Below are 24,059 nucleotides of genomic sequence, written 5' to 3' on the forward strand. Positions count from 1 at the left end.
CCCACCCTGCCTCTGATCCAGGCTACAGCCCCTCACCCCCAACCCGGGCTGTAACCGCCACCTGCAACCCAGGCTGCAGCCCCACCCTCCAACCTGAACCTGAACATCAGACCTCCAGGGACCACAGGCCCCGCCTCCTGCCCCCTATTCTGAGCCATAGACACCCCAGTCCTCTCACCCCCCAGCAGGCCCCCACACGGGACCCTCGACCACCTGGGCTCTAAGCCCCCCCACACCCAAGCCCCAGCCCCTCACTCCCCCGACACCACCTCCCTCCAGGTATCCTATGACGTCAGTGGCTTCTGCGAGAGGAACCGGGACGTTCTCTTTTCCGACCTCATAGAGCTGATGCAGACCAGTGAGCAGTGAGTGGTCCCGGGCGTGGGGGCCTCCGGGCGGAACACCCCCTACAGTGGGGATGGGGGAGGACCAGGGACCACTCCCTCTTCCCCAGAGCTCCCATCGCACCACGGATTTGGTGGGGGTGACTGTGCGGCCGGAACAGTGTCTCTAGTGACTGGTTGTGATGGAATGGTAGCCCAAGGGCCACAGGGAGAAGTTAGGAAACCTGAGGAGCAGCTCCTTGCAGCCCTCCCATCCGTGAACCCAGCACCCACGTGGAGTGTAGACAGTTCCGCTATTGACGCAGTGGAAGCACACCACGCTGGGCATTTTTCTGTGTCAAGGCATATACATCCATCTCCCTGACCACAGCTGCGTGCCAGCTTCCATCTCTTGGCTTTTGACACGTCAAAAGTTCGTTCAAGCCCTGCTGTGTACCAGACCCCATTTGAACTTGAGGGGATGGAGGCCCGAACAAGACAGAGGACACGCTACTCTCCCTGAGCTGACGGCCAAGTGGGAAGGCAGCAACGGAACTAGAAAAACAGCAAATGGAACAATAGCATCAAGTCAAAAGACAGCGGTTCTTAAAGTGCTGGAAATGGGGCTCCCGGGCCAGCAACGCGAGCGTCCTCTGGGCAGGTTACAAATGCAGAACCGGGGGCTCCACCCCAAACCTGGTGAACCAGAATCTGCCTTTTAACAAGCTCCGCCCCTCACGGGCCTCCCAGGGACCCATCTTCATGTGAGAGGTTGAGATGCATTGATTTAGAGCAGCGCTGTCCCATATATTCCACATCCAACAGAATTCAAGCTACATACGTAATTATTGTAATACAGCCTTATACTGGAACAATCTACATACCATTGAATGCATCCAATTTAACAAGTGACTTTTAGTCGAGGTACAGAGTTGTACAAGCATCACCGCAATCCAGTTTGGAACATTTGTGCCACCCCAAAAAGATCCCTCATGCCAAATTGCAGTCTATCCCCATTCCCACCACTGGTGGGTTTTTGTTTTGTTTTGTTTTTGTTTTTTTGGTGAGGAAGATTGGCCCTGAGCTAACATCTGTTGCCAGTCTCCCTCTATTTTGTATGTGTGGCGCCACCACAGCGTGGCTTGATGAGCCATGTGTAGGTCTGTGCCTGGGATCCGCACCAGTGAACCCCGGGCCGGCAAAGCAGAGTGGATGAACTTAAACCCTATGCCACCAGGCCAGCCCCCTCTTGTCCATATTTCTTGACACACACGTGTGAGCCTGTGCATGTAGGATGATTCCTACAGAGAAAACTGCCCCTGATGCCTGAGATGCTGCATCACTGGATATAATATTTTACTACTTAAGTCAACCTTATTCTATTTACTTGCTACCCAAGTCATGCATGGTCACAGAGGAAGAAGTAACAGTGCAAATAAATCAAAGAACCAAAAGGATGAAACCAGCCTCCGGTTCTCGTCCTCACACTGCCCTGCCCCCCGTTCGGGGAGAACCATCCTGTGCAGCGTGCCCTCTGGGTCCCAGGCACCCAGGCAGCCCCACCTCAGGGAGAGGGCACCCAAGGTCCAGCTGTGCCTCCGACCTCCCCTCTCCCCTGCCCAGGGCCTTCCTCCGGATGCTCTTTCCCGAGAAGCTGGATGTAGACAAGAAGGGCCGCCCCAGCACCGCAGGCTCCAAGATCAAGGTGAGCTGGGTCCATCTCTCCCCCTCCCGAGGCCTCTGCCCCTCTCTCTGGCACCCTCTGCCCAGCAGGGTGTTCCTCCAGCTCTGGGGTTAGGGGCCTTGATCCAGCTTCCCCCTGACTCCCGGAATCCAGAAGTGAAGCATCATCCTAATAATTTGTTTTGGCCCTTCAGTCATTTGCCACTTTTTAAAAACTTGCGGTAAAATATACATAACATGAAATTGACCATCTTCACCCCGTTAAGTGCCCAGCTCTGCGGCATGAAGCACATTCACAGGGCTGTGCAACCATCCCCACCATCCGTTTCCAGAAGTTTCCATCTCCCCAAACTGAAGCTCTGTCCCCATGAAACACTGACTCCCCCGCCACCTCCCCCAGCCCCTGGCCCCCCATCCACTTTCTGTCTCTGTGACTGTGGCTCCTCAGGGGACCTCCTGTGAGTGGACCACACAGTGTGTGTCCTTCTGTGTCTGGCTTATTTCACGGAGCATCACGTCCATCCATGTTGTAGCACGTGTCAGAATTTCTTTCCTTTTCAAGACTGAGTAATCTTCCATTTATTATGGCATAATACTGCTTTTGTATGGAAATACTGCTTTCTCTTATCCATTCCTCTGGGGATGTGGGTTGTTTTCGCCTTTTGGCTCTTGTGAATGGTGCTGCCGTGAACATGGGTGTCGCATCCTAATAATATTTTAATAACTGTGTATTGAGCACTTGGTGCTGGCAGCCAACACAGGACACTTTACTCATGTGGGACTCGCCCCACCTGGCAGATGGGGAGACCAAGGCTCAGAGAGGCTCAGTCAGTGGCCCAGATCACACAGCAGAGCCACGACCCACACCGGGGTCTCTCCTGCTGCACTCCCCAACATCCCCACCTGGAACAGTTTCCTTTCTAGTCCCCTCCGAGGGACTAAAATGCACAACGCCAGGCTGGCCTCTCCAACATACACCCACGACTCCCTACTCCCGAAGTCCAGGTTCCCCGAAGGACAGGCAGGAATGTTCTAGGCCATGTGTTCCCTGGGTGCTCAGTTACTCCATCAACAAATGTTTGCTGAGCACTCCCTATGTGTGACCCTTGGGTCCGAGGGTCGGGTTGGCACATGATATGAGCCCCGCGTGGTGTGTGCTAACAGAGGTGTGCGCAGACCCAGGCCGCCGGAGCCCGTGGTTCACTGGGCGCTGGCCCCCCACCCAGTGTGTCTCTGTCTCTTGGGTCTGTATCCAGGGTAGGAGGAGAGAGGGGCCAGAGGGTCCCACCCGTGCCCCCCTCACCCCCTCCTTCTCCTCCTCCTCATCAGAAACAAGCCAACGACCTGGTGGCCACGCTGAAGAGATGCACACCCCACTACATCCGGTGCATCAAACCCAATGAGACCAAGAGGCCACGTGACTGGGAGGAGAGCAGGTGACCCCTGGCCCGGTCTGGCCCCCGGCTGGGCCAGTCCACACTGCCTATCCCCAGCCTGACCCTCCCTCCAGAACTCTCCCAGGGTCGCGTGACCCATCCCAGGAATAACCCAGGCCAACCCCTAGGACCAGCACAAGACTCTTCAGGCCCCCGGGTTACACCTGGCACCAACCTAGACTCCCCCAGGCCCCCAAGATGACCCCAGACTAACTATAGGATGACCCAGGGACTAGCACAGTCCCCCCTAATTCCCAGACGCCAGGACCTCCCCCCAAAGTGACCCTGGAACTGGCACAGAACTAACAGACCCCGCCCCCCAGAACTGACTCGCAGGCTGACCCCTGAACCAGCACTGAACCCCCCTCCGCAGACCTCAGCACTCACCCCCAAGCTGCCTCAGCACAGATCCAGACCCCCCAAACCCCAGGTCTGCCCTTCCCGGCCCCCCTCAGCAGCCCGCCCCACCCCCACCCCCGTCCCAGCGGACTCAGGCCACCCTCCCGTCCAGGGTCAAGCACCAGGTGGAGTATCTGGGCCTGAAGGAGAACATCAGGGTGCGCCGGGCCGGCTTTGCGTACCGCCGCCAGTTCGCAAAGTTCCTGCAGAGGTGAGGCGCCCCGCCCGCCCGCCCCCCGGCCCATGCCGCCCCCCTGCAGAATAGCCACCAGCCGGCCGCCTGCTCTAACCCTCCCACCCCATCTGCCCCCAGGTACGCCATCCTGACCCCCGAGACGTGGCCCCAGTGGCGCGGGGACGAGCGTCAGGGGGTCCAGCACCTGCTGCGGGCGGTCAACATGGATCCGGACCAGTACCAGATGGGGAGCACCAAGGTCTTTGTCAAGAACCCCGAGTCGGTAAGCGTGTGTGTGTGAGAGACAGACAGACACCTGTACCACGTGTGTGGGCTCGGGTCCTGCTCTTCAGGCCACTGTGTGACCTTGGGCCTGTTCCCCCACCCCTCTGAGCATGTAGTGCTCAGAGAAGCCTGAATTAGCTGGACGGTCCTTGGTGGCCAGGAGGCAGGTGGAGAAACACATGGCCGCCTGTGGGACATCCCCTTGTGAGGGAAAAGCATCCAGCTTATCCAGAGCATCTTTTGGTCCCTTCTTCCTTCCTTCCGTCTTTCTTTCCTCCATCCCTTTCTGCTTTCTCCCTTCTTCATCTCCTCCCTTCTTTCCTTTCTCCTATCTTATTTTTATTTTCTCTTTCCCCTTTTCTTCCTTCATTCCTGAACACACTGAGTCCCTGGCCTGAGCCTTGTGTCAAAGTAGCGATTTTCTTATTCCAAGACCTGTCTCAGGCCCTGATAGATTAAAGACAAACTCGATGAATAATCCGTCTGGCACACTATCATCAGCTCTTAGCTCTTCATCCCGAGGCTGGAAGCTCCAGTGTCTGATACGGCCTCTGCTTTCTGGGAAGAGCAAGGAACTCTAACAAATGAGTTCTGAGGAGCTAACATACAGCATGGTGACTATAGTTAGCAACACTGTGTCGTACACTTGAAAGTTGCTGGTGCCGCCCCGTGGTCAAGTGGTTACGTTTGCATGCTCTCCGCTTTGGCCGCCCAGGGTTTCACCAGTTCAGATCCTGGGCGAGGACATGGCACCACTCATTAGGCCACGCTGAGGCGGCGTCCCACATGCCACAACTAGAAGGACGCACAACTAGAGCATACAACTATGTACTGGCGGGCTTTGGGGAGAAGAAGAAGAAAAAAAAGAAGAAGTTGGCAACAGATGTTAGCTCAGGTGCCAATCTTTTTAAAAAAGAAAAAAGAAGAAAGTTGCTAAGTGAGTAGATCTTCGGTGTTCTCACCACACACAAAAAAATGGTAACTATGTGATGCGATGGAGGTGTTAGCTACCTGGGGGGGGGGGGGGGGGCGGGGGTCATCATTTTGCAACATATACTTGTATCGAATCAATGCCTTAAAGGACACATGTTTTATGTCAATTACACCTCAATAAACCTGGAGGGGAAAGTTCTTTTAAAAAAAGTGACAATGAGAAGATCAAAAGTCCAGGGCAAGGAATCCCCTAAGTGTCTGCGTGGCCACCTGCTTCTCTGTGAGGATCGGAAGACAAACGAGGAGACGCATCTCAAGGAACTGTGCTAGCTGACCAGACTCCCAGGCCGTCCCAGGTTCCCCAAGACTGGCATAAGCTGGATCAGCCGGAAAAGGGGTGCTGGGGACAGGGGTCGGCCCAGCGAGGTCACCTGCACAGTCGTGGGTTGCTCTACAGCACTCCGGACCTGATGAAGATAAGCAGGAGATTGCTGGCGTGTTTCCCTTGACCTTACTGCAACTTACAAGTAACTTTTCTCACCAAACCAAAAACGTAACAAAGTGGGGTGGAGACTACCGAGATGTCACACCAGAAAAATAGCCCTCTGTCCTGGGAGGCTGGGAGTCTTCACCCCCAGATTTGTCTGCATCAACCTCCTAGAGCTTCTCCCTGTGGACACGCTTTCCACCAAGAAACCAAAAGTCTGGAATCGCATTCGAAATAGATATTGTTCCTCATGGAAATTTATCACAAACCAAAATTGTTCTTGGCTAAAGCTGCGCCTGGCACAAGTTCATTTGTAACAGATAAGAAAGAAAGGGGAGGGGCTGGCCCCGTGGCCAAGTGGTTAAGTTCGCGCGCTCCGCTGCAGGCGGCCCAGTGTTTCGTCGGTTCGAATCCTGGGCGCGGACATGGCACTGCTCATCAGACCACGCTGAGGCAGCGTCCCACATGCCACAACTAGAGGAACCCACAACGAAGAATACACAACTATGTACCGGGGGGCTTTGGGGAGAAAAAGGAAAAAATAAAATCTTTAAAAAAAAAAAATAATAACAGGGAGACCTTTTAAAAAAAAAAAAAAAGAAAGAAAGAAAGGGGAGAGGCTGGCCCGGTGGCGCTGCGGTTAAGTTCGCACGTTCCGCTTCTCGACAGCCCGGGGTTTGCCGGTTTGGATCCCGGGTGTGGACATGGCAACGCTTGGCAAGCCATACTGTGGCAGGCATCCCACGTATAAAGTAGAGGAAGATGGGCACAGATGTTAGCTCAGTGCCAGTCTTCCTCAGCAAAAAGAGGAGGATTGGCGGCAGATGTTAGCTCAAGGCTAATCTTCCACAAAAAAAAAAAAAAAAATTGACACTGGAAAAGAAATAGATAAAATCAAGCTAGCACTGGCTAAGACTAAGATACAAGGTCAAATCAAATTTTGACCAAAATTGCAGTCTGCCCATTTTGAGGTGGGGAAGACAAACTGGCAGGAAATGTGAAATTCACAAAGGTAAAAGCTTGGTGGGAAAATTGTATAAGGAAAAAAAAAGACAAAGTTGGCACAGGAAAAAAACTGATGCTGATGAGAACAATCTTAGTAAAATGAAAGCGGAAACAATGGAAATAGTTTGTGCTCTATCAAAATGGATCAAGGAATCAAATAACCCTAATGGAGATGCAGCCTTTCTCAACCAAAAACGCACTACGTTGGGAGGATTCTGATTTCAATTTTGTTTCTTGTAAATATGGAGTCAAAATATCCTTGAACGTTTTACACACCTGTCGGCCCTCACTGCCCATCCTCCCAGGTGTGTTAGTTTCTGTGGCTTCTGTAACAAAGTGCCACACACTGGATGCCCTAACGCAACATCAACTTATTTTCTCGTATTTCTGGAGGCTAGAAATCCGAAATCAAGATGTCAGCACAGCCACGCTCCCTCTGAAGCCTCCAGGGAAGAATTCTTCCTCGCCTCTCCCGGCTTCTGACGGTTGCCAGCAATCCTTGGCATTCCTTGGTTTGTAGGTGCATTACTCCAATCTCTGCCTCCGTGGCCACATGGCCGTCTCTGTGTGTCTGGGTCTAAATTTCCCTCTTCTTATAAGGACACCAGTCACATTGGATTTAGGGCCCAGGCATGCTGATCCAGTAGGATCTCCTTTTTTTTTTCCCCCTGAGGAAGACTGGCCCTGAGCTCACATCTGTGCCCATCTTCCTCTAATTTATATGTGGGACGCCTACCACAGCATGGTGTGCCAAACAGTGCCATGTCTGCACCCGGGATCTGAACCGGTGAACCCCGGGCCTCAAAATCTGAATGTGCGCACTTAACTGCTGTGCCACCAGGCCGGCCCTAGGACCTCCTTTTAACGTGATGACATCTGCAAAGACCTTATTTCCAGAGAAGGTCACATTCGCACGTTCTGGGGGCACGTGAGTTTGGAGGGAGCCCCAGTCATCGCAAGACAGGAGGATAAGCTCAGATTTGGGGGGGCCTGTCTGACCCACCTTAACCACACCCCCATCGCCCTCTGCGGCATGATGGAAAGCATTTTCAACTCTTTAGACAGAAAGATCAATTTCCCAAATTGAAAATGCACCCGCTTCACTGGGCAGAAATAATGAGGTTGGGGGCCCTGTCCAGTCTGCCCTGGACGGCTAACGGGGAGTGCGTTTCTGATTGACTGGGAACCCCCAGTTCTGCTTGGCTGGTCTCCCCTTTGTCACCTCAGCAAACCACAGAATGCACTTACGTGCCCTCCAGACACCCTCTATGCATTCTCAGACCCTCTTTGCACACAGACCTACCGCCCCAGAGAGTATTGACCTAAGAAACAAAAGAATATGGAAACCCCACTCAATTCTCTGCAACTTATGAAACTGCAATGTTTTTTTGTCTGTGTGTTTTAGATTGGCCCTGAGCTAACATCTGTTGCCAATCTCCCTCTTTTTTTTCTTCCCAAAGCCTCAGTACATAGTTGTATATTTCAGTTGTAGGTCCTTCCAGTTCCTCTATGTGGGATGCTGCCACAGCATGGCTTGATGAGCGGTGCTAGGTCCGCGCCCAGGACCCCAACTGGTGAACCCCGGGCCACCGAAGTGGAGTGGGTGAACTTAACCACTCAGCTTCAGGGCCAGCCCCCGTGCAATGTTGGCTTGTCTTATTTTGTTTTGCCCTTGTGAGAAGACTCCCCGCTTTTTATGAAGAGTTATAAATCCCCACAGCTTTAAAAGTCCTCCAAGATTTTTTTTTTGAGGAAGATTAGCCCAGAGCTAACATCTGCTGCCATTCCTCTTTTTTTTTGCTGAGGAAGACTGGCCCTGAGCTAACATCTGTGCCCATCTTCCTCCACTTCATATGTGGGGCGCCTTGTGGGGCTTGATGAGCGGTGCCATGTCCGCATCCAGGATCCAAACCAGTGAACCCCAGGCCGCCAAAGCAGAACGTGTGAACTTAACTGCTGTGCCACCAGGCCGGCCCCTCCAAGATGTATTTTTTAACGTGCATTTGAACCAAGTATCTGCAGAATTCTTCTAGTCTTTGCAGGGAGCCCTGGGGTTTTTCTAAATGAAGCTCAATTTTATTTCCAATACTTTTTCCCATCTTCACTGATTGACAACACTGCCCCCTTTATCACTACTCATCTGTTTGAATTAGGATGTTTCCAGCCATCCGTCCTACTTCAATTGACCTTTCCATCCTTTGACCAGCACCCCACTGTTTTTATCACTGTAGATTTATAATGTTTTCGTATCTAGTGTGTTCCTTTCCTTGACGTGTTCACCTGTTATTATTCCAAAAGAATAGATAGCCTTCACGACATTTCCACTCTGACTTGCTCTAGAATAGTTTATTCCCTAAGTCCCATCTGGGCCAAGACTCGTAAGAAACTCAAAAGTTTGCTTTCAGCAAAAGCTTCCTTTCCAGGACTGCCATGTGTGGCTGTGCGTGTTGTACACTGCATAAACACATGGTCACCAGCCACATCACATGGTCACCTACACATCAGATTTTCACACTGACGGTCTTGACAGTATGGTTTTCTAAGATGTGCATTGGTTCATATTTCTAACATCTCTGAAAGTGAAGTGCACCTCACATGGATGGCATGCCATAGCTTAATTAGCAGTGTGAGAAACCGTGATGTTAGACCATTTCTGGCAAGACTATACAGCTAGTAAGTGGCAGAGCTGGGCTTTGAACCCAGCCGGACCAATCTATGGTTATAACTTATTGTAGAAGCTTGTGCCCCTTATTGGGAGGGAACTCTGAGTGCAGTCATGTGGAGGAAAAAAAAGTGACCACAGTGTATGAGCATGCGTGTAAGAGCATATGGGTGGGGTGATGCCGGGACCCACCACCCCTCCTTCTCGCCCAGCTCTTCCTTCTGGAGGAGATGAGAGAGCGAAAGTTCGACGGCTTTGCCCGCACCATCCAGAAGGCCTGGCGGCGCCACGTGGCGGTCCGGAAGTACGAGGAGATGCGGGAGGAAGGTGAGAGGTTGCAGGCGGGAGGCTGAGGGTGGGGACAGGTGGACCTGGAGGAGCCAGGCCATGACCTCTGCCCCCCACGCTGGGTCCCCACAGCTTCCAACATCCTGCTGAACAAGAAGGAGCGGAGACGGAACAGCATCAACCGGAACTTCGTCGGGGACTACCTGGGCCTGGAGGAGCGGCCGGAGCTGCGGCAGTTCCTGGGCAAGAGGGAGCGCGTGGACTTCGCCGACTCGGTCACCAAGTACGACCGCCGCTTCAAGGTGAGGCATGAGCAGGTGGGCACGGCTGGGATCCTGGGCCCAGCCTGGCACCCCTAGCAGAGGTACACCCTCACCTGGCTCAGACACACCTGTCCACAGGTATATATTCACCTAGCCTGGGTACATCTGTCCCATCACAGGTACACTCTCACCTGGCCCAGGCACACCTGCCCACAGGTATACACTCAACTAACACAGATACATCTGTCCATCAAATATGCCCTTAGGTAGCCTAGACACACCTGTCCATCAGATACATCTTCACCTGGCCAGACACATCTGCCCACGATTACACACTCACGTCACCCAGAAGCCCTGACCACAGGGCCACCCTCACTTATCCTGAAAACACTTGTCCATTAGGTACACCCCCGCCCAGTCTAGATAAACCTGTCAATGAGACACACCTTCGCCTGGCCCAAATACACCTGTGCACAGGTACACTCTCCTCTGGCCTGGGCACCCATGTCTTCACCTATCGTGTACCTGTTCACTGGCCCAGACACCTCTTTCCAGCTAATCTACCCTTCCTTAATCTCCTTTTTCTTATATAATGTAACCACTCACATACCTTCACGTGGAGGGACACCCTCACCTGACCTGCCAGCACCACCCCTCTGCCTGGGGTTGATCCCCTGGGGCCAGGCTGCCCCTGCCTAGGGCTCCTGACACCAACTCTGGCCCTCCATCCTCACAGCCCATCAAGAGGGACTTGATCCTGACGCCCAAGTGTCTGTACGTTATCGGGCGGGAGAAAGTGAAGAAGGGACCTGAGAAGGGCCAGGTGCGTGAGGTCCTGAAGAAGAAGCTGGAGATCCAGGCCCTGCGGGGAGTCTCCCTCAGGTGAGGGCCCCACCTGCCCCGTCGTCACCCTCACCTGCCGCCTTCATCCTCTACGGTCCTCCTGTTACCCATCTGTCACCCTGACCATCTTACTCGCTGCTATACCTGCAACTCTCTCTTGGCCCTGCCTGTCACCTTCACCTGCCCCCACACTCGTGATCCTTATTTCCCACCAGCACCTGCGCCCTCCCCGGCCCTTCTCTAGTACCACATTCCCCAGCTCCTTGCTGCTTCTTCCCTTTTCCCCCACCTGGGTCACTAGCCCCATACCTGACCCTCCCCTGTTGCATCTCACCTGTCCGTCCTTCTGCCACCCTCACTTGTCACTCTCCCCTGCCTTTCCTCCCGCCCCTCCCCCAGCACGCGCCAGGACGACTTCTTCGTCCTCCAAGAAGACGCGGCCGACAGCTTCCTGGAGAGCATCTTCAAGACCGAGTTCATCAGCCTCCTGTGCAAGCGCTTCGAGGAGGCGGCGCGGAGACCCCTGCCCCTCACCTTCAGTGACACGTATGCACCCCCCATCCTCGGGCTGGGCGCGGCACAGCGCCCCCCTCCCTCGCCCGCGCGGCCTGGCAAGGATGGGGTGGGGAGGGGACCCCCCCAGGTGGGGGGATGGGCGCCCCCACGGCTTCCTCCTCTCCCCACAGACTACAGTTCCGGGTGAAGAAGGAGGGCTGGGGCGGAGGTGGCACCCGCAGCGTCACTTTCTCCCGTGGCTCCGGCGACGTGGCTGTGCTCAAGGCCAGCAGCCGGGCTCTCACGGTCAGCGTGGGCGACGGGCTGCCCAAAAGCTCCAGTGAGTCTGCGCAGAACCCGGGGCGGAGCCAAAGGGGCGGTCCGGAAGAGGAGGGCCCTGTGGAAGGCGGGGCTAGCGAGAGAGCCAATCAAGCTGTGGGGACGGTGCCAGCGAGGGTTGGGCTAGAGCCCGTGAGGGCCATGGAGGGGCGGGTCACGAGGTGACCAATGAATGGGCGAGAAATGTGGAAGGGGCGTGGCCAGAGGCAACCCGTGAGCTGGCTGATAAGGGCGAGCCCTGGAGTGGGCGGGCCCAGGGAGCCAATGACAGGTGCGTCCTGGAGGGGCGGGGCCAATGCTGGGCGGAGCCAGTGTTCCAGTAAATAAGAGGCGGCACCGATGGGCGAGCCAGTGAGCTTGAGGGGGCGGGCTCTGGGGGCGGAGCCAGTGGATGGGGCTTGTGGGCGGGGCCAAGAGCCTGGTCCCGCCTGGCCACCACGCAAATCCCTCTCTTCTTTCCCCTCTCCCTTGCAGAGCCTACACGGAAAGGGATGGCCCAGGGAAGACCTCGAAGGTCGGCCCCGGCCCCTACCCGGGCAGCCCCGAGGCCCCCCAGAGGTGAGGGGGTGCCCCCCCACTAAGTGTCTTCGCTTGCCTCTTGTGGGCTCCTAAGCCAGACCTCCTGTCAACCGGATCTAACAAGCAGAGTTGAGCACTCTCTCCTTCTCTGTGCAGAACTCTCCATAGCTCCCCATCTCCTACAGATTAAAGGCTAAACTTAGTTTGGTATTCAAAGCCCTTCCAAATCCGGCCTCAGCTAACCACTGACCTTTTCTCCCATCTTACACTCTTGTCATGCAAACTCCATCTTATTTTGTCAATTTACCCAATGTGTTCTTACCTCCAGGCCTCTGCTTGGGCTGTTTGCTCTGCCTCTCTCCCAAATTCCCACTCCACTCGAGCTCCTATTCATCCTCCAAGACCCACCCACAAAAGCCCTCTACAGAAGGGGGTAGGGGAAAATCTTACCCCTGCAGAACTTTCCATTAGTCCATCCTAACCCCTAGGTCCCCTCCACTGGCCCAGTCTTTTACCATCCTGGGTTGAGAGTGTGGATGCCTCCTCCCTCAGAGTGAGAACTTGGAGCTAAGTCCTCCCCAAATCCTCCTAGCTTCACCCTGGTAAATGCCCCCGTCCTTTCTCCTACTGCAGGCCCAGACCGCAACGGGGTGCCCCCCTCTGCCAGAGGGGGCCCCTTGCCCCTGGAGATCACATCTGGAGGGGGCTCCCAGCGGCCTCCTCGGGGCCCTCCGTCCTCAGCCCTGGGGGCCAGCAGACGCCCCAGGGCACAGCTCCCCTCAGAGCACAACACAGAATTCCTCAATGTGCCTGACCAGGGCATGGCCGGGTAGGTGGGGTGGGAGGGCGGCCCCAGGAGGTGGGTGGAGGCGGGACTGTGTGGGGCTGTGACAAGTGCCCTGTCCCCACAGCATGCAGAGGAAGCGTAGCGTGGGGCAGCGCCCTGTGCCCGGGGTGGGCCGGCCCAAGCCCCAGCCACGGACACACGTCCCGAGGTGCAGGGCGCTGTACCAGTACGTGGGCCAAGACGTGGACGAGCTGAGCTTCAACGTGAATGAGGTCATCGAGATCCTCATGGAAGGTGTGTGCACGCAGGGGAGAGGTGGGAGGAGCCAGAACCCCAACACGGCCAGGCAGCCCCCCAGGACTGCACACCTTTCCCGAGGAGAACAGAGGCAACCAGCTCCCACCCAGCCAGCTGGAGAGACCCTCTCCTGTGCCCTATGGAAGCCTTGAGTCTAAGCCACCCTGGGAGCCTGGCCTCATAGCATCACATCCAGTACCCCAGCCTCATACTGCTCACTTGTCAAACAGGGTTAACAGCAGAGCCCCTTGTGACCCCTTGTGAGTAAGAAATAGGCCACCTCGTACCTTAGTCCCCTGGGCTGCCCCCAGAGGGGCCTGGGACTCAACAGCTCCCTCTGCAGGGGGATGGGGGAGCCCCATAGGGGTCATTCCTGGGTCCACCATGGGGATTGTTGGGAGGGGCCTGCAAGAGGAGATGAGGAGGGAAGAGCACAAGAGAATGGTCTAGAAAGTGACGGCGTGTGAGCCAGTGGCCAGAAAAACCATGTGTCCGTCCCTCCATCCCTTCCTTCTATCTGTTGACAACTCTCTTTTCTGCCTCTGCCTTCTGCCAGGCCGGTGGAGACGAATAAGACAGACACTGAGCCAGCATGAGGCTTTCTCCCGGGTGGGCTGGGCGCTGCCTCATGCTCCCTTCTCTCCCCCAGATTCCTCGGGCTGGTGGAAAGGCCGGCTACACGGTCAGGAGGGCCTCTTCCCAGGAAACTACGTGGAGAAGATCTGAGCCGGGGGTCCCCCGGAGTCTGCTCGCCCACCTGCCCGACACGGGGGCCAGGCCCTGCCAGCGGGGGTCTCGCTTTCCTTGGCTGCCTTGGCCACAAGGTGGAGTCCTGTGGCCTCCAGCCCAGCCCAGCCCAGCTCAGCCCAGGCCCTGGGTCTGGGGGTCACCACTGCAGCCACCCCCTGGCCCTGGCCTCCCCCATGTCACACCTGCTAGTCAAGTCCCCGTTTCCTCCTGTGTCACACGGAGCTGACAGCGGAACCTACCTCCCAGCTGCCTTGTGAGAACGAAATGAGTCGAGTCACGTTGGCGAAGTGCAGGGCCCAGTCGGGGGGGCCTTGACAAGCGTGACTTCCCTCCTTCCCTCATCACTGGGGCAATAAACGTTTGCCAGGTGGAAACGGAATTCACTTACTGAGTGGCAGCAACAAGGACGACCTCCTCACCACCCTGTGAGGTGGGCGCAGCCAATGCCCCATTTTACAGGTGGAAAAATGGAGGCTCAGAGAGGTTGAGCCACTTACCCAAGATCCCACAGAGCCAGGCTTGAACTCATATATGCCCCTGCCCCCCTTCTGAAAGCTCGAGTTTGTCGAGCTTCTGGAAGCTGCATGCCAGCTTTCCTGCAGAAAATGGTCCAGTGGGTCCTGTCTGCTTTGAACCTACAGCTCCCGAAACCATCGGGGACCCAACTGGACCCTGAGGAAGGAGGCATGGCCCCCCCGTAAGCTCCCCTGAGCCATCCCTGGCTGCTACCACCCTCCCACCCACCCCGTGTCTGTGCCTTCTTAGCCCTCCCGCACCTGGGGTCAGGATTGGTTCCAACATTCGAGGGCCCTGGCTGTCTGCACTTATTGTCACAGATGAGGGGATGAGGCTGGATCCTGGTCTTCCCAGCTGTCTCCAAACCAGTGCTGGGTCTGAGCCCTTCAGAAGTCCTGCGGGTGCAGCTGGAACCCACTGGGAGCCCCTCAATGAGCAGCCAGGCTGGGAGAGACAAAGCCAGATTGGGGGCTTCCGGCCTGGAGTGGGGAGATACAGAGGGAGTGGGAGTTGCTGGAGGGACCAGGAAGGATTTAAAGGGTGGTGTCGGTGGCTCTTTGTGGCAAACACCACACAGAATGACCTAAGTTAGGATGGGAGAACTCCAGGCAGATGACACCCACCCAACAGGAGGCTGGGAGACGAGGTGTCAAAGACAGATCGGCCAGCAGAGCCTTCTGGAGCATCCGCACCTTCTCTCTTCCGCACCTGTCTGGGGAAGCTGAGCGTGGCTGGGAAAAAACCCCAAGGTGGCAAGTGGGTCTCAGCAGCCCTTTATTTGTCCATCATTATACAAAAGCATTTAACATAGTCCCTTGAATGTCCTCCCTGCCCTCCCCCTCTAAGTTTCTCCATTCCACTGCCCAACCGCCACTGTGTGCATCTCTCTGCAAGACTCCGATGTGAGGACAGACTTGAGGAGGACGGCCATGAGCCACCAACCTCATCAGCTGGGCATTTCCTGGGGCTTAAGGGGAATCAGGGCTTCGTCTCCCTTCTCTGCCTCCGAATTTACCATGCAGTCTGCCCCCGACTCCTGGCGCTTTGGGCTACAGCCCCGTGGCCCCACTGCCTTGGCAGGCATCCCATTTGCAAGAAGTAGGGCCTTCCAGGCAGGACAGATGGGTGAGGTTTGGGTGGGGCGCTGGGGGTGAAGAAGGGAGTGGGTTTGACACATTCTAACAGCGTCGAAAATCTAGCTCACGGCATCTTCACACTGCAAACCTGAGTCACCTTGGGCCTGCCCACTTGGCAGCCCCACATCCTGTTGACTCTTTTACAAAAAAAATCCATCTCTCCCTCACTCGAAAATCCCGGCTCCCCTCTCCAATTTTTTAGTGTCTCTTTCTAACAGTATTCCCTGCATGTGAACGTGTGTGGGTACATCTTATGTACACAGATGGAAATACGTTGCACCTAAAGTCTACACTTACCTAGAGCTCAACAAACACCTCTTGAATGGTTAAATAATGTATTATAGAGAACTGAGATCAAAGATCCACTTTACCGTCCCCCCAGAAGGCCATCTTCCAAATGACAGCCAGCGATCAGATGGTGTACCTCCCCTGCTGAAAATTCATCAGTGGCAGGAATAGAAACCACACTGCTCTCTCTCCATGGTTCACAAGGCCCTGCATGACCTACCCTGGACCATGTTCACTTTCTGACCTCCACACCGCACCTCCACTCTGCTCCAGGAGTGCGTGGATCTCTTCACTGGTCCTTAAAAGAGACAAGCTTGTCCCTCCCCACCTCAGGACATTTGCACGAGCTATCCCCACATCCCGGAGCGCTCTGACCTCCTGACCTTCCGTTGTCTCATCCTTCCTGACTCTCAGGCAGCAGCTCAGAAGCCACCCCAAAGAAAGGCTTCCGTGACCCATCAGTGCCATATCCTTCCGGGTTTGTTTTTTTGGTAGCACTCAATATAACCTAAGATGGTTTTGTTCACTTGTTGACTCAGTGTTTCCCCATTTAAAAACGTGAGCGGCCCCTGAGGGCAAGGATGTTCGTCCTGTTCTTCTCTGCGTCCGCAGCGCCCGGAACGTAGGTTGGATAGGTGACTCATTCCCCACTGAGACACCCAGGGCTCTCCATCCTTAGGCTACGCCCGTTTATAAACAGGTGTAGAGGACAGGCAGCTTGCTTCCCGCCCTGGACCATCACAGCGGACTCATCTCAACTTCAGAACTAAGTGCACTGACGATTTTGACACCTCTCCGAAGAGGGGCCCAATCAACACGACCTCTTCAAAAAAGGAGAACCGCTGTTACCCCCTTTCGAGGGCTGGTGAAGGGACGGGACGGGAGGGGATGAAGATGCCCATTTTGCAGATGAGAACACAGAGGCGCGACAAGATGTAAACCCCGGTCTCAGCGCCCAGGCTCTGTTAAAGATGCGCTCCATCATTGCCCTCGACTCCCAAGGCCGCCCTCGCGCCTGCACCGCGGTCCAGGAGGACCCCGGATCTCAGGCCCCGCCCCCTTGCGGACCTCAGGGCGCAGGCCCCGCCCCCGCTCTCGCGAGAGCTGGGAGGCGGAAAATGGCGCCGACGTGAGCGTGAGCCCGCGGCCGCCCAGGGAGTCGCTGCAGCCTCAGCCCGAGCCGCCGGAGCCGCGGGAACAAGAGGCCGAGCCGGGCCGAGGATGGTGAGCGCAGCGCCAGGGGCGCGGGCGCGGCGAACCAGCGGGGACTGGCGGGGAGAGGCCCTGTCGCGCACACACCCTCCGGCGGACCCCGCCCCCACATCCGGGCACTCTCCCGCGGCTCGCTGTCACTCGGCCTTACCCCCTACTTCCGGGCCTGGCCTCGACTGGGCCACGCCCACAGGGATCAGGCTCCGCCCCCGGGCCTTGTACATCCGGGTCCCCAGCACCTCCGAGTTCTGCCACCTCGATCCCGGTGGGTCTTTATCTCTCAGGCCTCGAACAATCCGCTTGGCCACTTCGGGCCCCTCCTGTATCTTCCTGGCCGCGCCCTGCTCGGAGCCCCGCCTTCATAGCCTTGGTCCCGCCCACTCCCTCTAGGCCACGCCCCTGCCGCTTAGTCGGCCTCCCTCCTTCCCAAGTTGGGAGGAGAGGATGCTTGTCTTTTATGGGCGATTTCTGACAGATACCCCTTTCTGCATTTGGGACACCTCCCAGCTCCTTCCTGAAGATGGGGATGCAGGAGGCGGGAGCTCAGTCGACCCTCACCCCCTGCCCTCCCTTGATGGTGCCTCCTTAGGATGACATCTCAGGGGCATTTGCTGTTTCAAGAATGCCCAGTGGTCTTGGCGGGGTGGGAGGGGTGCCCCTGGCTGGCCCAGGCAGACCCCGGGCCCAGAGGGGTTCTCCCTGCCTCTTCCTTCCGCCAGGAGGAGGAACCCTCGGGGCCCAGCGCGGACATGCCGGCCACTGCAGAGCCCGGCTCCAGTGAGACCGACAAGGAGGTGCTGTCCCCAGTTGTGGCTGCTGCAGCCATCCCCTCTTCCATGGGGGAGGAGCCTGGCCCTGAGCGGGCAGCCACACCCCCGATGTGGGACCGGGGAGCACCTGGAGGGACCCAGCAGGGTGCCTCCCCAGCCCCAGACAGTGGCCAGCCTGCCCCTGGACCCAGCCTTGGCCCGACCAGCACAGTCTCCGGGACCAGTGAGGACCTGCGGCCTCCCAGGCGACGCCCGCCTCCAGGTGACCTGTGATGGGGCCTTCTGGGGGGTCACAGGCCCTGGAACAGAGTGCAGAGGATCTCCAAACTTGGGGCCCATTTAGAGGGATGCCAGTCACTGTTCACCGAGCACTGTGTACGCCAGGCCGTGGCTACAGTGTTAAGCCAGGCCAGCTCAGCTCACCTCCTGCCCTCTGGCACCTCAGTCTGTTGGCAGCGGGAGCAGAGCCCTGGACAGCGCGCGTGGGGAAGGGACGGGTGACCCCTGCTCTGTGCATCCTGCAGGGAAGCAGATTCCCTGCTCCAGCCCTGGCTGCTGCCTCAGTTTCCCCAGCGTTCGCGACCTGGCACAACATCTGCGGACCCATTGCCCACCCACACAGTCCCTGGAAGGTAGGGCCAGGGTAGGTGGTGGGGAGGCAGGCAGAGCCTCGAGGCGGGCCTTGGCCACCCCGCTCCACTCCTCTGTCCTTCGCCCCTGCCCTGCCAGGCAAGCTCTTCCGATGTTCCGCCCTGAGCTGCACCGAGACCTTCCCCAGCATGCAGGAACTGGTGGCACACGGCAAGCTGCACTACAAGCCCAATCGCTACTTCAAGTGAGACCCTGACCACCCGCGACCTCCCCTGGTGCTCGGTGACCAGGCCCCGGGCAGCTTCGCCCGCCGCTGGTGTGATAGCCCCACTCCCCGGGCTCCAGGCCTTTCTCCCTTCCCAGTCAAGGGGGTTGGGTCTGGGGGCGGGTGTGGCCTCGGGCAAGCCCCGTCCTCACCAGCCTGGAAGAGAAACTGGTTACTGAAACGAGTCCCAGGGGCTCGGGGGCGGGGCTTACGTGGTGTGGCTCTGCCCAGCCCCTCTCGACCTCCCAAGAAGAAAATTGACCGCCCAAGTCAAAATGGAGACTTCCTTCCTCGTTTTCCCAGGGCTCTGACCCGGAGGGGTCCGGAAGGGTCGCGGTCACAGGAGGGGGGCGTTTAGGGCCAGCTCCTCCCCCCAGGTGGGGAATCTGTGATTTGGGCCTAGGCTCCCCGACCCCCGGGAGACCCAGCCCTGTGCCCGCCCCCAGGTGTGAGAACTGCCTGCTGCGCTTCCGCACGCACCGCTCGCTCTTCAAGCACCTGCATGTTTGCGCCGAGCATGCGCAGAGCCCAGCCCCGCCGCCGCCCCCAGCCCTCGACAAGGAGCCGCCGGCGCCTGAGCGCCCCCCGGAGTCCGACCCCGCGTCGGCACCGGGCCTGCCGTTCCCGCTGCTCGAGCCCTTCACGACCCCCGCCCCTGCCTCCGCCGGGCCCTTCCTGCCCTTCTTGAACCCCGCGCCCTTTGGCCTCAGCCCCCCGCGCCTGCGCCCCTTCCTAGCCGCCGCGCCCGGGCCGCCCACCTCCAGCGCCGCCGTCTGGAAAAAGAGCCAAGGTCAGTGTGGGGGCGGGGCCGCCTGGGGGGAGGGGACTGGGGCGCTCTGGCTCCTGACCTTGACCCGCCCTTGTCCCGCAGGTACAGGCGGCAGCCCGCGAAGACCCCAGGGCGGCTCCGACGCGCCCTCAGGTGCGTGCAGGTGACCACCAGGGAGGGGTGGAGGGGACTCCTTTGCTGCGCCCCTGCCGGGCCCAGGGATATCTGGCAGGCAGCGGTGCCCGCCCCCTTCCCAGGTGGCCAGAAATGCCGCCCCCAAAATACAGGATTTTGCCTTAAAAATGACTGGCCCCTGCGCCTTCCTCTGCGCCGGCGTCTCCGTGTGACTCGCGCCCCGTTCCCGAGTCTGTCCCCCTGCGGTGGTTCCGGGGATGGGAGTGGGGACGCGGCTAAGTCAAGTTCGGAGCCCCCCATTCCAGGGGGGTACACGCCCGGGAGAAACGGATCAGCCCGGCCAGACCCCCGGCGCCCGGAGCTGATGGGGAGGCGGGGGAAGATCCGGCCGCCCTCGCCCTCGCGCACCGTCCCCGGGGGTGGACGGGTCCTGGGCCCCGGGCCTGACGGCGTCCCGCCTGCCCGCAGGGCACGCGGCCCCGAGCCGCATCGTGTGGGAGCACACGCGCGGCCGCTACTCGTGCATGCAGTGCGCTTTCTCCACGGCGTCGCGGCCCGCCATGACGCTGCACCTGGAGGACCACCGCCCCGTCGCCCCCACGGGCCCCGCGCCCGGGCCGCCGCGCCCCGCCGCGCCGCCCGGTAAGGCCCGGGAGCGCGCGGGTGGGGAGGGTGGGGGCCCCGAGGCGAGCGGCGGGGCCGAGGCTCAGGCGCCCCCTCCTCTGCCCCACCCAGACCCGGCCCCGCTGGCACCCAAAGTGTCGCCGCTGCTGTCAGAGGGGGACTGTCCGGTTTTCTCGCCGCTCTGAACCCCGCCGCGTTGGGGGTGGGCCTTGAGAAGTGGATACTTTTGTAATTTGGGGGGAGACTGAGGTGGACGGGGTGGGGGGGACAATAAAAGAGGCGTCATGAGCCAGCTTGTGCTGTGTCTGGGTCCCTTGTCCCCCTGAAGCACAGCGGGCCAGTCTAGCCGTCCTGGGGCACTCCCATCTTGGGAGGGGGCAGGCCTCCCCCCTCCCCGCCCACCTGTGTCCCACCTGCCCTGACACCTCCAACAGGGACCCAGGTCTCCAGCTGTAGATGGGTTGGCCTCTGCCTGCTGTCCTGTCCCACCGCTTCCCGAAACCGGAGGGGATGGAAGTTGCCAGTTTTACTTAAGTCCCAGGAGTTGGGAAGACAGGCTGGGAGCCTGGCCCTGCTGGAGCCCCAGATCCTGGGGCCAGTGCTGACTCAAGGGAGGGGACAGGGTGGGCACTCTGGCAGGCTGGGGCTCGCATGACTCCATCCTCGTCCCTCTTCTCTGGCTGCCCCAGCTCTGGGGAGGGAGGGTCAAGGACTGCCCTGGAGAACCTGGGTCCCCTGCCTCCCCCTTCTGCCCCATCTCCGTCCTCCTCTTTCCTCCTTCCTGGGAAGTCAGGCCAGGGCCAGGCTTCCAAATCTGGTGCCACCCTGCTGTCGCAGCCCTCCTGTCCCCAGAACCCAGCGGGCCAGGCCTCCTGGGTATGGAAGTCCCATGTGTTGTTGGCAGCCACCCCACAGGGGCTGGTTTCACTCCTGCATCTTGCTCCCTTCCAGCCCCATGGTCCCCTGGCCCAGGCCTCAACCCTCTTCTCATCCTGGGATACCTGAAGCAGCCCCCCCCGCCCTTCCCCCGACTCTGAACACCCCTGGAAACAGGGCTCTCTTCTGATTGTGCCACTCTCCTGCCTCGTCCCCTTCGGTGGCTCCCCACAGCTCTCTGGATGAAGATCCTGTTCTCTTAGAAGGCCACAAGGCCACGTCTGGAGCCTCCCCACTTCCTCTCAGGGCCATACTCACCATCTCCCTCCTCGTTCTCCTCTTCCTCTTCCTCCTGTGAGCAGGAACCCAAAGCCCAGGTCCCTGTCCCCACCCCCACCCTGCTCCACTCCTTGCAGCCTCCTCCCCATTTTCTGAGTCCTCATCACAGTTGTGCTCTGTCACCTCTTCCTCCTCAGTACCTGCAGGCAGCAAGACACTAGTCCCCCTCTGGGCGGAGTCCCCAGGCTGCCCTCCCATCTTCTCTTTGCCCCCCTCACGTGGTTCTCCTCGGAATCTTCAGCCCCCAGCGCGTGGTGTCAGGCTCTGTGTCAGGCAGCGCAGGGTCCCTGGTGTCGAGGCCAGCCAGGTCGAGGAGCTGGGGCAGCGGCTCAGACACCGGCTCTCCATAGTGCAGCTGAACGGTTCCCGGCTCCAGGCCCTTCAGCTGCTCCCGGAGAGGCAGGGGGGCGCTCCGGGCGCCCTTAGGACCCAGCCCGCCTGGACCCAGGGCCCTGCCTGCCTGCCTCGCTGCCAAGGCCTCCCCAGGGTGCTCAGGGCTGCGATGTCCTTGATGAGGTTGCGGCTGAGGCCCCAGTGGCTCAGGCCAGGCATCCACCCCACCAGCGCCTCCAGGCCCCCGCTGAGGCACCTGTCACTCAGCAGCAGCTGTGGGGCCAGATGGGCCCTCAGGGGACCTGGGGCTCCGGGGCCCCCTGAGCTCCCTGCTCCTCAGCCAGAGGCCTTGGAACCACAACTCTGTGACCCTGGGGAGGAGTCAGCCTCCCGGCATCTCACTTTCCTAGTCCTTAGGAAGGGTGTCATGACGCTCGCCCTCCGGAGTCCTTGTGAGGATTCAGAGGGACTCGGGGGACGGACGGAGGGGCCGTTTTCCGGGGGGATGTTTTCGAGTGAGGCCCATACCTCCAGCCACCACGCCCATGGCTGCCTGGGGAGCAGGTCGGGGCAGGCTCAAGGGGCCCATTTTACAGATAGAGAAAGTGAGGCTTGGATGGTAAGCCTAGGGCTCGCACTCTGGCCAGGCCGTTCCAAGGTCCTCGCTGACTCTGCACCACCCTGGCAGCTGGGCATAGTTACCACCGATGAGACACCCCAGGCAGATGAGAAGACCGGGGCCCCAAGGCCGGCGGGCACTCACCATTCCCTGCTCTCCCTTGGGTATCGGGCCCGGTCCCAGCCTTTCCCGCATCTCCAGGGACAGGGTCCCATGCTCCCTGTTCTCCAGGCCCCTGATCCATATCCAGGGTACCAGGGTCTCCCAGCCCCCAGGAGTTTTCTTCCCCCATCAAGCCCCTCATTCAGCCATCCCACCCCCACCCCCGGCTCCAATCCAGGCAAGGCCACTTCCCAGTCTGTCAGGACCTTTCCAGAGAGACCCAGAGCCAGCATCTTGGTACCTCCCCCCGCCCCATCACTGATGTACACGCAGTAGTTCCTCCCGTGGACACAAGGGGTCCACAGCCCCCTGCTGCCCTCTGGAGCAAGCTGAAACTCTGCCCCGAGGCCTAAGGAGCCGCGTCACCACCTGGCCTGGGCACCCTGCCCTCTCAGAAGTCCGCCTCCCACCCCTGCTCCTCCCAACTCATGGGCAGCCTTAGTCTGCTCGGATGGGGAGTCTTACTGCGCCCAGGGGCCCCTCTGGGCTCCCGCAGCCCCTGCCCTCCCTCTGGCCAAGCTGGGACCCTACAGACGGCTCCCCCTCCCCGCCCTGCGCCACCCAACTCCAAGATGCCTGAAAGCCGAGTTCTCCTTGGGCCCCGATTCCGCCCAGCAGAGGGCGCCCAGGAGTGTCAGTCCGAAGGGAGAACGGATGAGACGGGCCGGCATATCCAGACAGGCACCCATCTCGCCCAGCGGGGACTGGCTGGCCACTGCGGGTTCACGTTGGACAGGCTGAGCCGCTCCACCGGGTGCCCGTCCCCCGCCCGCCAGTTGTCCAGCACCAGCTCCATCGCCTGCGGTGCCCCCTCGGTTACCCTCACCCCGGCCTAGGCGCACCTCCCCGGACCCTGCTCCTGACCCGGCCCGAGCACTCCCATCCCGGGCTCCTACTCCTCCGAACGCCCTGAGGCCCCGGGATCGGCCGCCCACTTGCTCAGTCCTCCCGCCTGCGCGCCCGGACCACGTGGCTGAGCCCGGCGCCCTGGCTGCCACTGCCGCGACCCCCCGCCCCCTCCTCCCCCGGCTCTGGCGCGGGGACCGGAGGCACCAGCTTGGGCTCCCCACGAGCGCTCGGAACCCCGGCACCCGTCCCTGGCCCGCAGACTTCCAGACGCTCGCCCCAACGAAGCCCGCCCCAACTCCCCAAGGCGGCCCCTGGCCCGCGCTCGCTTCTCCGGGCTTCCGGTGCCGCAGCTCCCAGTGGAGCCGCCTGTCCACGTTCACGGCCGCGCGGCGCCACACACCCACTGGGGAGTTGGGGGGCGCCCCCTGGAGGCTGTGCCGGGAGCCTGCGCGCGCGCCCCGCCGGGGCTTGGCCCGGGTGGGCACCCCCAGACTGCGAGATCTAGCAGGGGGTGTCCACACCGAGTGCCTGGGAAGTCACTAGCTGTCATTCAGTCCTTAAGCTCACTTTGAGCGCCTCCTGTATGCTCTCGGCCAACAATCGCTT

General features: G+C 59.2%; 2 protein-coding genes across 5 annotated transcripts in view; both read left to right on the forward strand.

Annotated features, from left to right (window-relative positions):
• The window catches only part of MYO1F (myosin IF), a 32,234-nt gene extending 17,891 nt beyond the window's left edge, over positions 1-14,343 (forward strand). For both annotated transcript variants that reach the window (XM_023645542.2, XM_070273153.1), the window contains 14 exons: positions 280-365; positions 1,947-2,028; positions 3,336-3,442; positions 3,954-4,052; positions 4,155-4,299; positions 9,601-9,715; positions 9,809-9,978; positions 10,676-10,821; positions 11,182-11,328; positions 11,469-11,617; positions 12,091-12,174; positions 12,769-12,964; positions 13,047-13,216; positions 13,869-14,343. In XM_023645542.2, coding sequence (XP_023501310.1) covers positions 280-365; positions 1,947-2,028; positions 3,336-3,442; positions 3,954-4,052; positions 4,155-4,299; positions 9,601-9,715; positions 9,809-9,978; positions 10,676-10,821; positions 11,182-11,328; positions 11,469-11,617; positions 12,091-12,174; positions 12,769-12,964; positions 13,047-13,216; positions 13,869-13,945 — 1,773 coding nt within the window. In that variant the 3' untranslated portion in view covers positions 13,946-14,343. The remainder of the gene's footprint in view (positions 1-279; positions 366-1,946; positions 2,029-3,335; positions 3,443-3,953; positions 4,053-4,154; positions 4,300-9,600; positions 9,716-9,808; positions 9,979-10,675; positions 10,822-11,181; positions 11,329-11,468; positions 11,618-12,090; positions 12,175-12,768; positions 12,965-13,046; positions 13,217-13,868) is intronic.
• A 2,657-nt stretch (positions 14,344-17,000) lies between these two features.
• Positions 17,001-20,567, forward strand: ZNF414 (zinc finger protein 414). Of its 3 annotated transcripts, none has more exons than XM_023645543.2 (8): positions 17,001-17,133; positions 17,841-18,153; positions 18,416-18,523; positions 18,621-18,726; positions 19,194-19,537; positions 19,619-19,669; positions 20,120-20,293; positions 20,387-20,567. In XM_023645543.2, the coding sequence occupies exons 1-8, from the start codon at positions 17,131-17,133 to the stop codon at positions 20,458-20,460; spliced, it is 1,173 nt and encodes a 390-aa protein (XP_023501311.1). In that variant the 5' UTR covers positions 17,001-17,130; the 3' UTR covers positions 20,461-20,567. The 3 variants fall into 3 exon arrangements, with proteins under 3 accessions (XP_023501311.1, XP_070129258.1, XP_070129255.1); XM_070273157.1 differs by having other exon boundaries at positions 17,009-17,386; XM_070273154.1 differs by having other exon boundaries at positions 17,020-17,386; positions 20,120-20,567.
• Positions 20,568-24,059: the final 3,492 nt, after the last annotated feature.

Source organism: Equus caballus, chromosome 7 (genome assembly GCF_041296265.1).
Source record: "Equus caballus isolate H_3958 breed thoroughbred chromosome 7, TB-T2T, whole genome shotgun sequence".
NCBI lineage: Eukaryota > Metazoa > Chordata > Mammalia > Perissodactyla > Equidae > Equus > Equus caballus.